Raw genomic sequence first — 14,068 nt, forward strand, 5'->3', positions numbered from 1 at the left:
TAGTAACAGTTAAAAATAAAAGAAATCATTCACTTATTTTTTGGTAGAGAATATGCACTTTGGTTAAAAATCACAGGCATCCTAAACGTAGAATTAGACAAATACAGAAAAATAAATGTCACTGTGAACAATTCAATCTACAATATACAGAGATTGGATTTTTCCAGATAACTAGAGAGAAGCATTTCTTTCAACTAATCAACATTACAGCAACAAATCAATATAAATAAGAAATGTCATGTTTGACAACTAACTATGACCTAATTGCTTAGAGAATTTAACAATTCTGAATACTTAACTTAAATACCTTGTGTTCAACGAGATGTACAATTTAATTAAGTTGTTCCTGTTAGATTTTCATGCAGCATACTTTATTTTTTGTAGTACCTATACTTTTTGAAGATGTTCTTCAAGAAGTTATATATTTTAAAATGCAAAGATATTCACTAATAGAAAGAAATATTGTCAGCTTTGATGGGAAAAACTATAAAATTATCTCATACAGAAAAGACTTTACTTTCTTTTTGATGTACTTTACCTTGTATCACATTTAACACTTCATTAGATGATCGCTTTCCCATAATAATCAGGAAAAGTGGAAATTGATCTGTTTTTTGAGTCCGAATGGTTTGTGCAACAACGCTGCCAAAATGTCTATTGCACATCGTCAGAAATCTAAAATGAGACAAAACCCAAAGTTAGTTTCATTTCAGAGTTTAAGAAATTTACTAGTAACCCAACAAAAATTTATTGTTGTATTAGTTATTTTAAAATGAGATAACCTACCTGATATCAATATGTAAGATCCTGCTATACTGAGTTTTCAACTAAATCTTAAATGATACAGAAATGGTTATCCTATAGAAAAGCAGGAAGCATACCCCAAATACTGTCTAGGTTGACAGCATAGAATTCAAAATCTTAAACACTACAAGCTGTACTTACTACCGATAAGCTATGAGAAAAACAAACCAAATGAATTTTAAGAGCAGAGAATTTCTTAAATATAACTAATAATATGTATAGTGTGGTACAAACATTAATTATCAGATCCTAAAAAACAGAATTCAGTAACATTTTTAAGAGTTTCTAGAATCAATAAGTGTATTTTAGAATTGTGTTTTTTCCAGTAGTAGTAGTTCTTCTAGTTTCATACTTAATATGAGATAAAAATAATAATTCTAAGCTTTTGACCAAAAAAAGCTTGAAGATATTAGCATACTAAAGTCTAGCATTAGTATTCTTAACACGATCTGGAATAAATGAAAAAACTGATAAAGCTTTTCTCTTCTATTAGAGGACTGTTTGAAATTAGCATTTCTTTCAAGAGAAAAGGGTAGCTTATGATATGTTTTCAGATCTGATGGTAAAAAGTAAATGTCATAATAATAATGAATTATGAAAGACCAAATGCAAATATAGAATGCTTTAATAAGATCCAATTTAATAAAGTCTGTAAAAATAATGGACTTTTAATAACACAGGTCACAAAAGGCAAAACAGTGGAAATTCTGGGGACTAGCCACTGGTACTAGCTTATTAATTCTTAATTATGTTCATGAAAGGCAACTTAAATCGTGTGTTTTCTTATGCCTTATGATAATATTTTAGGTAACAACTCCTCTGAAATGCACGTTCTGGCTGATGAGCAAAGTCCTGTCATCACATGCATTAAAAGGTAAATCTATTTGAAAAGATAAACGGCATTAAATTGTCATGTGCTCAGATTGATTTGATATCCAAATTCAAAACAGAATCAAATCTCTTAATTTTTAAAGCCAATATATTTTCTATCTATGGAAGTTCATCTCAAAAATTTAGTCTGAACCCTCCATAAAACCTGTGCTTTGATTACAGAAAGTAGGTCTTGTTAAGGCCTACTGGAACTACTAGGCAGAGTATCAAGACCAAGTTAGCATCACTGCAGCAAATTCACTGGGAAGCAGGTTTATGTACACATTTAGAGCAACAATAACCAGACCTCATGGCAATGATATGACAAGGCCTTAAGAAATCCATTGCTGGCCATGAAATAGTGACACTGTGAAAATTCAAATCTTCATGTTCCGTAACTCTTAACGGGATAAATAAATGGTGGTCAAGCAGCTTCCATACCAACTTTCACACCCACATAGCTTTAACTCATTAATGGGGATGTGTCAATCAGGAAACTAAAAAATTAGAATCTCATTTTCTTTGTGCTTCTTTTTTAAATACTTGAAGTCAGTCTTAACCTTGACCTAATCATTGGCAACCTCTTAAGATGTCAAAAAATAGTTGGAATGACATATTCTACAAAGGGGAATAAGTCTTTCTTGCTTTCACATAAATGAATTAAGTGGATACCACACAGTAGATGCACATCGCAGCACCAGTCTTAACAAATGATATTAAATAAAAAAAGTATAAAATGCCCGATTTCCTTACGTACTAAGTATATAAGGTGGTATCTCTGATAGGTCATTTTGACACTTCTTGTTTTGATGTGTGTATACTATGAAGATGGCAAAACTGTGGTAGGTAGTATACACACACCATGGAGTACTACTCAGCCATAAAAAATGGCGATCTGGTATCTTTTGTAACAATCTAGATCAGCAGTTCTCAACCTGTGGGTCGCGAGCCACAGGAACTGTATTAAAGGGCCATGGCATTAGGAAGGTTGAGAACCACTGATTAGATGGAACTGGAAACCATTCTTCTAAGTGAAACATCACAAGAATGGAGAAACAAATAAATGCAGTCAATAGCAAATTGGAAGTAAATGAACACTTAAGTGCACATATGGAAGTAAATCTCAATGAAAAGCAAGCTGGGGCAGGGGGGAAGGAGGGGATGTGTAAATTCACACCTATTTGGTACAGTACAGTACAATCTGGGTGAAGGGTAACATTTACAACCTTGACTCAATCTATACAAAAACAAAGTACATAAACAAAACATGTGTATCTCCTAATATTCTGGGGGAAACAAGATGGCAAAATTGTCTTGATAGGTGCACACTTTAATTTACTATATTCAGCTTCCTGTTTTGAGATATAATAAACTAAACTTTTGATTTGAAATTGGACACTTCAGATTTAATGGCCTAATACAAGATAGAAGTACCCCTCAAAAAAGGAAAGAAGGAAGAGAGAGAAAGAGAAAGCAAGCAAGCAAGCTGCATGTAGTAAAAACTGTAAGCACTTTGGGAGGCCAAAGTGGGAGGAATGCTTGAGGCCAGGAGTTCAAGAGTTTGAGACTGACCTGAGCAACAGAGAGACCCACTTTCATATATATTCTTGCTTTCACATAAATGAATTAAAATATATATATATATATATATATATTTTTTTTTTTTTAAATTAGCCAAATGGAGTGGTGCGTGCCTGTGATCCCAGGTACTCAGGAGGCTAAAGCAGGAAGATTGCTTGAGCCCAGGAGTTTGAGGTTGCCCAGTTAAGCTATCATGATGCCACTGCACTCTAGCCCTCTAGCCTGGGTTAGCCTGGGTGACAGAGCAAGACCTTGTCAAGAAGGAAGAAAAGAAAGAAAGAAAAAAAGTGAAGAAAGAAAAGAGCAGGTTTAGGCTCAGTGCATTTAAGAATTCCATTTCAAAACAACTTTGCCTGAGGATTATGTATTTCCCAAATTATTTTTGTGAAAATGAACAAGAATAAAAAAATTATGAAAATGTAGGTATTTTGTTGGGGGTAGAACAAGCATATTCAAGAGAGGTACAGTCTTTAAAGGTACATAACCATGCAATTAACTATAAAAAAAACAACAAAGTGATCAATTTCTTATCAGTTATTTGTAAATCACTTTTGTTTTTTAGAAGTAGTTGGGAATCATGGAGGATCACACAACCAATTGACACTTTATAGTAGCCTTAACTAACAATTTCTTCTAATCAAAGAGACTATGACAATTTTAATTAATCTGATTAATCTTCCTAAAATTTGAATTATATCTGAGATTTTCAAATTGCAATTATTGAAAGTCTGGTGGGCCAATGGACAGTAGCAAACAGCAAAATTTTTACTTGTCAGTTCCTTTCATCATAAGTTAACAAGAACTTGAGGTAACATTTCACAACACAGATATCCAATCTTTCTCATGGCTAGGATGCTGTTTCTTTCTTCCAACATTATTCACAGCACAAGGTTACCGTTCATAACACACTACCAGCAGCAAAAAATTCAGTTCAAAACATTTGAAGACAAACAGATGTGGGAAAAACAAGTCACTTTAAGGGATAAAGTGTGGTTGTCTTAACTGTGGTTATTTTCTTTGTGTTAAACAGGTAAAGGTATGCCAGTGTACCCACTCGCAGGGCCAAAGTTGTCAACCTAATTGCACAGGGCATTCATGAAAATTAGATGTTGTGAAGAGATGGTTTCCGCGGTTATTGTACTCTGGTAATCTCCAAAATGGGGAAGCAATGACAAACTATTCTGTAAAAGGGGAAATTGTTCTGTTTTAATAATAAAAGATTTGAATAAATCAACTTACCCATCATAGATCTATCTGAGGAGGGGAATAGCCAGTTGCTAAATCAACCCCCAAGACCAAACGCTAAAATAAAAAATTCGAAAAGACGAAGAATAGATGCCTTCACTAAGGGGATAATATGAGGGAGAAAAGGAGAAGGAAGGGTCGAGAAAATGAATGAAAGAAAATCACAAATCAGGTATACTTTTATATTTGCCAGTTCTTGCTATTAGAAAACTGGAAAGGTAAGACAAAATGGTTTTAATCTGAAGTCTGGACAGAAAAATGAACAATATCTGATATTTAGCATATATTAATCACCAGTAAAATTTTGAGTCTCTGAAGCATAGATCTCTTCTATCTTGCTAATGGAAATCAGGGTTATTAATAAATCAGATATGGAAAAAAGTAACCGTCCTTTAATGCAAAACAGAATATAGTTTAGTTTCTTTTGATCTAAGTCATAATTATGTAAGTCATTGACTTTTACTAAGCTGTACTCCAACGTAGAATTGTATTAAACCTAGCAATTTAGGGAGAAGGAGATAAAGTTCCACAAACACATACTGCCTACCTACTGCATACCAGGTCCTGTAAAGTAAGTTACAGGTGATAGAAACTGGAGCCCACAAAACTGCCAACTACTTTATTTAAGGGTTCCTGATTATTACATTTTAATGTCACTCCTGTAAGTTTAAAGGAGTCTCAGCCTTAAAGTGGGAATAGTATTTACCTTTAAAACACTTGTCTTGAGGACAGAGATTAAAGATAGCCGCCGAGTAACAGCTTCCCTGCAACTGGGAACAGCGAGTCTGGGGAGACAAGACTCCAGGCATCTCTGGCTGGTGGGATCTGCCTATAATCATCCCTTTGAGGATACAGGGAGCCAGCAAGGGACTTCTGGACCCCAAGAGGAAGACAAAAACAGTGGAAAACTGGCAAGTGGTTGCGTGTGTTCGATCGACCTAATCATGCCGGCAACCGTAAGTACAAGCAGCAGTGAGACTGCAAACCGGAAAGGCCTTACCTGTGAACTGTTTTGGTGTTCTTGGACTTGGCACTCAGTTGAACTGCCTTGGGGAGAGCTTGAGCAGGAGTGTGGAGAACTTTGGGCATTGTCTGGGGCCCCAGACTGAGCCACTGAGCCAGGTGCAGGAAGCCATTGTGAAAGAACTGCCCCGGCAAGCTCCGCCCTCAGGGTCTCAGAGCAAGGATTGGGTGGGTCAAAGTAACCTACTGACTGAGCAGCCTAAAGGCAGGGACAGAGCTGCCTTACAGCCTTAATCCTTAGGGGCAGAGTGAGATGGTTTTGGCACACTGGAGCCTTGGGCTGTTGCCCCGGTGGAGTGCCGTGACGTCACAGCTCATAGAAACCTCAAACTCCTGGGCTTGGCGCAGCCCAGACCTCCATAAGAGCTGTGCAGCAAACCCGACCAGTGACCCGCACCCACCGGGCCTCCACGTTCCCTGATGAGGAACTCCGGGAGCCACGCAACCCTGCATCCTCCCTCCTGTGTCCTCCCAGCTTCCACCCTAGCCCACTCATCTGGACAGGGACTCTGGTAGCTGCATGCCCTTTGGAGCCCTCCCTGCCTCTACACAGAGCTCTTCTCCTGGCCAGAGACTGCTGGAGCCTTGGTCTCTCTGAGCCAAAGTCACTGGGCACCTGGCACTCCCAGAACCATGCGCACCACCCCCAGCCCTGTTGCTGGATCCGGGTGTGTCACAAACCAGAGCTGCTTCCACAACCAGAACTCCCTAGCTAGAGCAGCACCAGAGGAACTACACAGAGGAACTACACTCCCTACAAAGATCCAGCAACAAAAGCGTGATCCCGCTGGGGTCTAATCTTGGAGAGACACCTCCCCAACTCTGAAGACAGCCAGAGGCAATGGTGAGAAACAAACATGAGGTGAAATCAACAGAAAAACTCTGGCAAAATGAATAATCAGAGTAGATCAACTCCCCCAAGGATCAATGGGGCAGAAACAGCACAAGACCCCATGCACTAACAAATAGCTGAGATGTCAGAAATTGAATTCAGGATCTGGATACCAAATAAGATCGAATTAGAATTCCAAAAGTTATCTCAAGAATTCAACGGATTCAAAGACCAAATGTCCAAAGATTTCGACACATTGAGACAAGAAGTTGCATGCCTCAAAGATCTGAGAAACACAGTAGAATCCCTCCGTAACAGAATGGAGCAAGCAGAAGAAAGGATTTCTGACATTGAAGACAAAGCTTTCGAATGCTCCCAAACCCTCAAAGAAGAAGAGAAATGGAGAGCGAAAACAGACCACTCTCTCAGAGATCTCTCGGATAATATGAAGAAAACCAATATTTGTCTTACAGGGATCCCGGAAAGTAACGAAGTGGCTTCACAAGGCACAGAGTCTCTTCTCCATGAGATTATAAAGGAGAACTTTCCAGACATGCCAAGAGATTCCGAAATTCAGATAGCAGACAGTTTCAGAACTCCAGCACAACTCAACCCAAATAAGACATCCCCCAGACATATCATAATCAATTTCACTAAAGTTAATATGAAGGAGAAAATTCTGAAAGCTGCCTGATGAAAGAAAACCATTACCTACAAGGGGAAGAATATCAAAATAACTGCAGATCTCTCTGCTGAAACCTTTCAAGCTAGAAGAGGATGGTCATCGACCTTTAATGTCCTAAAACAAAATAACTTTCAACCCAGGATCCTGTACCCAGCTAAACTGAGCTTCATTTATGACGGAGAAATTAAATACCTCAACGACATTCACATGTTGAAGAAATCTGCCACAACTAAACCAGCTCTCCAGGACATGCTTAGACCCATCCTCCATAAAGACCAGTGTAATTCTCCAACACAAAAGCAAACCCACCCAAAAAATTTTTGATCAAATTCCAACTTCCGCAGTCGCAAAAGGATTAAAAATGTCCACCGGTCTCTCGAAAGGCTTATCAATATTCTCAATTAATGTGAATGGTTTAAATTGTCCTCTAAAGAGGCATAGGTTGGCGGACTGGATACAAAAACTCAAGCCAGATATCTACTGCATCCAAGAATCGCATCTTACATTAAAAGACAAATATAGACTCAAGGTGAAGGGATGGTCATGTATATTCCAGGCAAATGGAAAGCAGAAAAAAGCAGGTGTTGCAATCCTGTTTGCAGATGCAATAGGCTTTAAACCAACCAAAATAATTAAGGATAAAGATGGACACTTCATATTTGTTAAAGGTAATACTCAATATGATGAGATCTCAATTATTAATATTTATGCACCCAACCACAAGGCACCTCAATTTATAAGAGAAACTCTAACAGACACGAGCAACTCGATTTCCTCCACTTCCATAGTAGTTGGAGATTTTAACACCCCTTTAGCAGTCCTGGATAGATCCTCCAAAAATAAGCTAAGCAAAGAAATTTTAGATTTAAACTCAACCATTCAACATCTGGACTTAACAGACATCTACAGAACATTTCATCCCCAAAAAACTGAATACACATTCTTCTCATCAGCCCATGGAACATACTCCAAAATCGACCACATCCTAGGCCACAAATCTAACCTCAGCAAATTAAAAATAATAGAAATTATTCCTTGCATCTTCTCAGACCATCATGGAATAAAAGTTGAACTAAATAACAACAGGAACCTGCATACCCATACAAAAACATGGAAGCTAAACAACCTTATGCTGAAGGATACATGGGTTATAGATGAGATTAAGAAGGAAATCACCATATTTTTGGAACAAAACAACAATCAAGACACGAATTACCAGAACCTCTGGGATACTGCAAAGGCAGTCCTAAGAGGGAAATTTATAGCACTGCAAGCCTTCCTCAAGAAAACGGAAAGAGAGGAAGTCAATAACTTAATGGAACATCTCAAGCAACTGGAGAAAGAAGAACACTTCAACCCCAAATGCAGCAGAAGAAAAGAAATAACCAAAATCAGAGCAGAATTAAATGAAATTGAAAACAAAAGAACTATACAACGGATCAATAAATCCAAAAGCTGGTTTTTTGAAAAGATCAATAAAATAGATAAACCTTTGGCCAACCTAACCAGGAAAAAAAGAGTAAAATCTCTAATTTCATCATCAGAAATGGTAATGATGAAATAACAACAGACCCCTCAGAAATTCAAAAAATCCTTAACGAATACTACAAGAAACTCTACTCTCACAAATATGAAAATCTGAAAGAAATAGACCAATACCTGGAAGCACGCTACCTACCAAGACTTAGCCAGAACGAAGTGGAAATGTTGAACAGGCCTGTATCAAGTTCTGAAATAGCATCAACGATACAAAATCTCCCTAAAAAGTAAAGCCCAGGACCAGATGGCTTTACGTCAGAATTCTACCAAACATTTAAAGAAGAACTAGTACCTATAGTACTAAACCTCTTCCAAAATACAGAAAAAGAAGGAATATTACCCAGCACATTCTACGAAGCAAACATCACCTTGATCCCCAAACCAGGGAAAGACCCAACAAGAAAAGAAAATTATACACCAATCTCACTCATGAATATAGATGCTAAAATACTCAATAAGATCCTAACAAACAGAATCCAACAACACATCAAAAAAATTATACACCATGACCAAGTTGGATTTATCCCAGGGTCTCAAGGCTGGTTCAATGTACGTAAATCTATAAATGTAATTCAACACATAAACAAACTTAAAAATAAAGACCATATGATTCTTTCAACTGATGCAGAAAAAGCTTTTGATAATATCCAGCATCCCTTCATGATCAGAGCACTTAAGAAAATTGGTATAGAAGGGACATTTCTTAAACTAATAGAGGCCATCTACAGCAAACCCACAGCCAATATCGTATTGAATGGAGTTAAATTGAAATCATTTCCACTTAGATCAGGAACCAGGCAAGGTTGCCCACTGTCTCTATTGCTCTTTAACATTGTAATGGAAGTTTCAGCCATTGCAATTAGGGAAGAAAAGGTGATCAAGGGTATCCACATAGGGTCAGAAGAGATCAAACTTTCACTCTTTGCAGATGATCGTATATCTGGAAAACACTAGAGATTCTACTACAAAATTTTTAGAAGTGATCAAGGAATATAGCAATGTCTCAGGCTACAAAATCAACACCCATAAATCTGTAGCCTTTATATATACCAACAATAACCAAGCCGAACAAACAGTCAAGGACTCTATTCCTTTCACAGTAGTGCCAAAGAAGATGAAATATTTGGGAGTATACCTAACAAAGGACGTGAAAGATCTCTACAAAGAGAACTATTAAACTCTAAGAAAAGAAATAGCCGAAGATGTTAATAGATGGAAAAACATACCATGCTCATGGCTGGGAAGAATCAACATTGTTAAAATGTCCATACTACCCCAAGCAATATATAACTTTAAAGCAATTCCTATTAAAGCTCCATTGTCATACTTTAAAGATCTTGAAAAAATAATACTTCGTTTTATATGGAATCAGAAAAAACCTCGAATAGCCAAAACAGTACTGAGCAATAAAAACAAAGCAGGAGGAATCATGCTACCAGACCTGAGACTGTACTATAAATCCATAGTGATCAAAACAGCATGGTACTGGCACAAAAGCAGAGAAGTATATGTCTGGAACAGAATAGAGAACCAAGAGATGGATCCAGCTACTTACCGTTATTTGATCTTTGACAAGCCAATTAAAAACATTCAGTGGGGAACAGATTCCCTATTTAACAAATGGTGCTGGGTAAACTGGCTGGCAACCTGTAGAAGATTGAAACTGGACCCACACCTTTCACCATTAACTAAGATAGACTCTCACTGGATAAAGATTTAAACTTAAGACATGAAACTATAAAAATACTTGAAGAAAGTGCAGGGAAAACTCTTGAAGGAATCGGCCTGGGTGAATATTTTATGAGGAGGACTCCCCAGGCAATTGAAGCAGTATCAAAAATACACTACTGGGACCTGATCAAACTAAAAAGCTTCTGCACAGCCAAGAACATAGTAAGTAAAGCAAGCAGACAGCCCTCAGAATGGGAGAAAATATTTGCAGGTTGTACCTCCGATAAAGGTCTAATAACCAGAATCCACAGAGAACTCAAACGTATCAACAAAAAAAGAACACGTGACCCCATCTCAGGGTGGGCAAGGGATTTGAAGAGAAACTTCTCTAAAGAAGACTGACACAAGATCTACAAACACATGAAAAAAAGCTCATCATCCTTAATCATCAGAGAAATGCAAATCAAAACTACTCTGAGATATCACCTAACCCCAGTAAGAGTAGCCCACATAACAAAAATCCCAAAACCAGAAATGTTGGTTTGGATGTGGAGGAAAGGGCACACTTCTACACTGCTGGTGGGAATGCCCACTAATATGTTCCTTCTGGAAGGATGTTTGGAGAACACTTTGAGACCTAAAAATAGACCTGCCATTCGATCCTATAATTCGTTTTCTAGGTTTATACCCAGAAGACCAAAAGTCACAATACAACAAAGACATCTGTACCAGAATGTTTATTGCAGCCCAATTCATAATTGCTAAGTCATGGAAGAAGCCCAAGTGCCCATCGACCCACGAATGGACTAGCAAATTGTGGTACATGTATACCATGGAATACTATGCGGCCTTAAAGAAAGAAGGAGACTTTACCTCTTTCATGTTTACATGGATGGAGCTGGAACATATTCTTCTTAGCAAAGTATCTCAGGAATGGAAGAAAAAGTATCCAATGTACTCAGCCCAATATGAAGCTAAATTATAGCTTTCACATGAAGACTATAACCCAACTATAGCACAAGAATATGGGGAAAGGGCCAAGGAAGGGGAAGGGAGGGGGGAGGTTTCGGTGAAGGGAGGATAATGGGTAGGGCCACATCTATGGTGCATCTTAGAATGGGTACAGGAGATTGCATTAATGTACACAGCTATGATTTAACAATAAAAAAAAAATGACCTTTATTGTTAAAAAAAAAAAAAGCAAAAGCATTATTTAAAAAAATAAAACAATCAAACCTCAAAAAAAAAAATAAAACACTTGTCTTCTTGTAAGGATAAAATTAGGTAAGACATAGAAAACACTTGGACTTGTGCCTAAAATATAGTAGTCCCTTAAAATTAATGACTATTTTAGCATTATTAAATACATAATGATATTTAACATTTTTACCATAATTTCTTTCAGGATTAAAATGATAGTTTATAAACCTACAGGTCAACACAGAGAGGTTTTTTTTTTTTTGCACAGTGAGATATCAAAGAATTATTGACTAAACAAAAATTCTCAACATTTTCATTCAGAAAATAATGGGCAGGTATTGAGATTTAGAAAATAAGAAAATACGATTATAGATGCTGCAGCTATGCAATACTACAAAACTTTAAACATTTAAAAGAGAATACAAAACTAAAGTCACTATTTTATTCTGAACGTATTTATTTATATTTAATCATAATGTGGTGAAAGGTCAAAGGGAAAGCATACACAAGTGAAGTGGCAAAACATGAGGGGCATGCCTGGTTTATCACAACCTGCTCTTTTAGGAAGTACCATTGTCTTGACTTCTAACCCAGTCTCCTGAGAGCAAGAGAGAGAACTCGCTACCCCGAGAAGTGCTCTATGTGGCCCACAAAGGCAGAGCCCCTTGACCCAAATGCCTCCCATTAGGCTCTCCCTCTTAAAGGTTCTACTGTCCAACACTGTCCCACTGACATGAGCATTGGTGGGGACACTCAAACTACATCACAGTCCTGTAAGTCTTTGGTTTAAACTGAATAAAAAGGTATGTTCAGAGGTCAGGCTGGTGGCTCACACCTATAATAGCCACCACGTTAAGAGGCTGGGATAGGATTATCACTTGAGGCCAGGAGTTTAAGACTAGCTTAGGCAACATAGTGAGCTCACTTCTCTACACAAAGATAAAAAATTAGTTGAGTATGGTGTTACATAACTGTAGTCCCAGCTATTCAGGAGGCTAAGGTGTGAGGATCACTTGAACCTAGGAGTTAGAGGCTGCAGTGAGCTACCATTGTGCTACGGCATGCCAGCCTGGGTGACAGAGCAAGATCCTATCTTAAAAGTAAAATTAAAGACAAGTTCTTCAGCCCCTTTATCTCAGAGATTCTCATTCAATAGATGCTTGGTGAGTCCTCTAACCCCACCCCAGGTGATCCTGATGCAAGTGGTTAATGGCCAACTTTGAGAAACACTGCTTTCAGGATAGAAGACTGCTTTCCTTGCAAGACTTTAAGCCAGTGGTTTTCAATCTGGCTCCCCTTTGGGGGTCAAACGATCCTTTCACAAGGGTCGCCTGAGACCACCCTGCATATCAGATATTTACATTACTATTCACAAGAGTAGCAAAATTACAGTTATGAAGTAGCACCAAAAATAATTTTATGGTTGGGGTCACCACAACATGAGGAACTGTATTAAAGGGTCGCAGCATTAGGAAGGTTGAGAACCACTGCTTTAAGCTGTCTGCAAAAACAAGTTTTTAAGAAGTCATCCAAAAAAATGTTTTGTGCAATGGCAAATTTGCTGGATCAAGTGTTTAGTCTCCTGAAGTGACTTGGCAAATGTTAACTCCTACTTGCTTCATTTGTATGGGTGAACTCCAATCTGATGTGGGACAAATAAATAAATACCTTAAAAGCCTGTGAGCTCTAGGTGATGAAGGAAAAGCCAAGCAGGGAAGGGGAGGCTGTAATAGAAAACAGAATGATAGGAAAAGTCTCACTGAAAAGTAGACATCTGATCAAAGACTCAAAAGAGGTAAAGGAAGGAGTGAAATACACATCTCAGGAAAGGGAATTCCAGGGTAGAAAGAACAACAAATAAAAAGGTGACAAGGAGGTTAGGAGAGCTTGAGCAAAGTGAAACATAAGAGACAAAACTGGTGAGTGTGACTATTTCTACTTGGTAGTCCCCCAACCAAAATCCAACAAAAAACTAAAAACCATGACAAGGCCAGAAGATAAATAACGAATAAGGAGAAATTTTCTGAATTTCGAACCTCAGAAAAAGGGCTAATATCCTTATATAACATGTACACATACATATAAAATATATAAAAATATGTATTTCTTACAAACCAATAAGTAAAAGATCAAGAAACAACATATAAAGACAGCTTCCAGAAAGGGAAACAGTACTGCTCAAAAGCATGTAAAAGATACCTCATCATGAGCTAACCCTTAATTAAATCTATATTAAAAAACCATTTTCACCTGTCAGATTAGTAAAGATTAAAAAATTGGGCATTGGCAGGTTATAGGAAAACAATTACTACCATACACTGTTAGTAGAAGCAAAATTGGTACCAATTTCTTTGTGGGCAATTTGCCAATACCTATTAAAATTAAAAATGCATACAAACTCATAACTCAGTAGTTCTTATGTTTAATCTGGCATTTAGTCTACAGATATATTTTCTTTTGAGACAGAGTCTGACTATGTCACCCTGGGTAGAGTGCTGTAGCGTCACGGCTTGCAGCAACTTCAAACTCTTGGGCTGAAGTGATTCTCTTGCCTAAGCCTCCCAAGTAGCTGGAACTAAAGACTCCGGCCACAACGCCCGGCTATTTTTTGGTTGTAG

At 37.7% G+C, this 14,068-nt stretch overlaps 1 protein-coding gene across 3 annotated transcripts in view; it reads right to left on the reverse strand.

Moving 5' to 3' along the window:
- FAF1 (Fas associated factor 1) overlaps window positions 1-14,068 on the reverse strand; it is a 498,736-nt gene that overhangs the window by 91,113 nt on the left and 393,555 nt on the right. For all 3 annotated transcript variants that reach the window (XM_053575767.1, XM_053575768.1, XM_053575766.1), the window contains one exon: window positions 539-675. In XM_053575767.1, the coding sequence (XP_053431742.1) occupies window positions 539-675 (137 nt within the window). The remainder of the gene's footprint in view (window positions 1-538; window positions 676-14,068) is intronic.

This window comes from Nycticebus coucang, chromosome 22, assembly GCF_027406575.1.
Source record: "Nycticebus coucang isolate mNycCou1 chromosome 22, mNycCou1.pri, whole genome shotgun sequence".
In the NCBI taxonomy this organism is placed as follows: domain Eukaryota; kingdom Metazoa; phylum Chordata; class Mammalia; order Primates; family Lorisidae; genus Nycticebus; species Nycticebus coucang.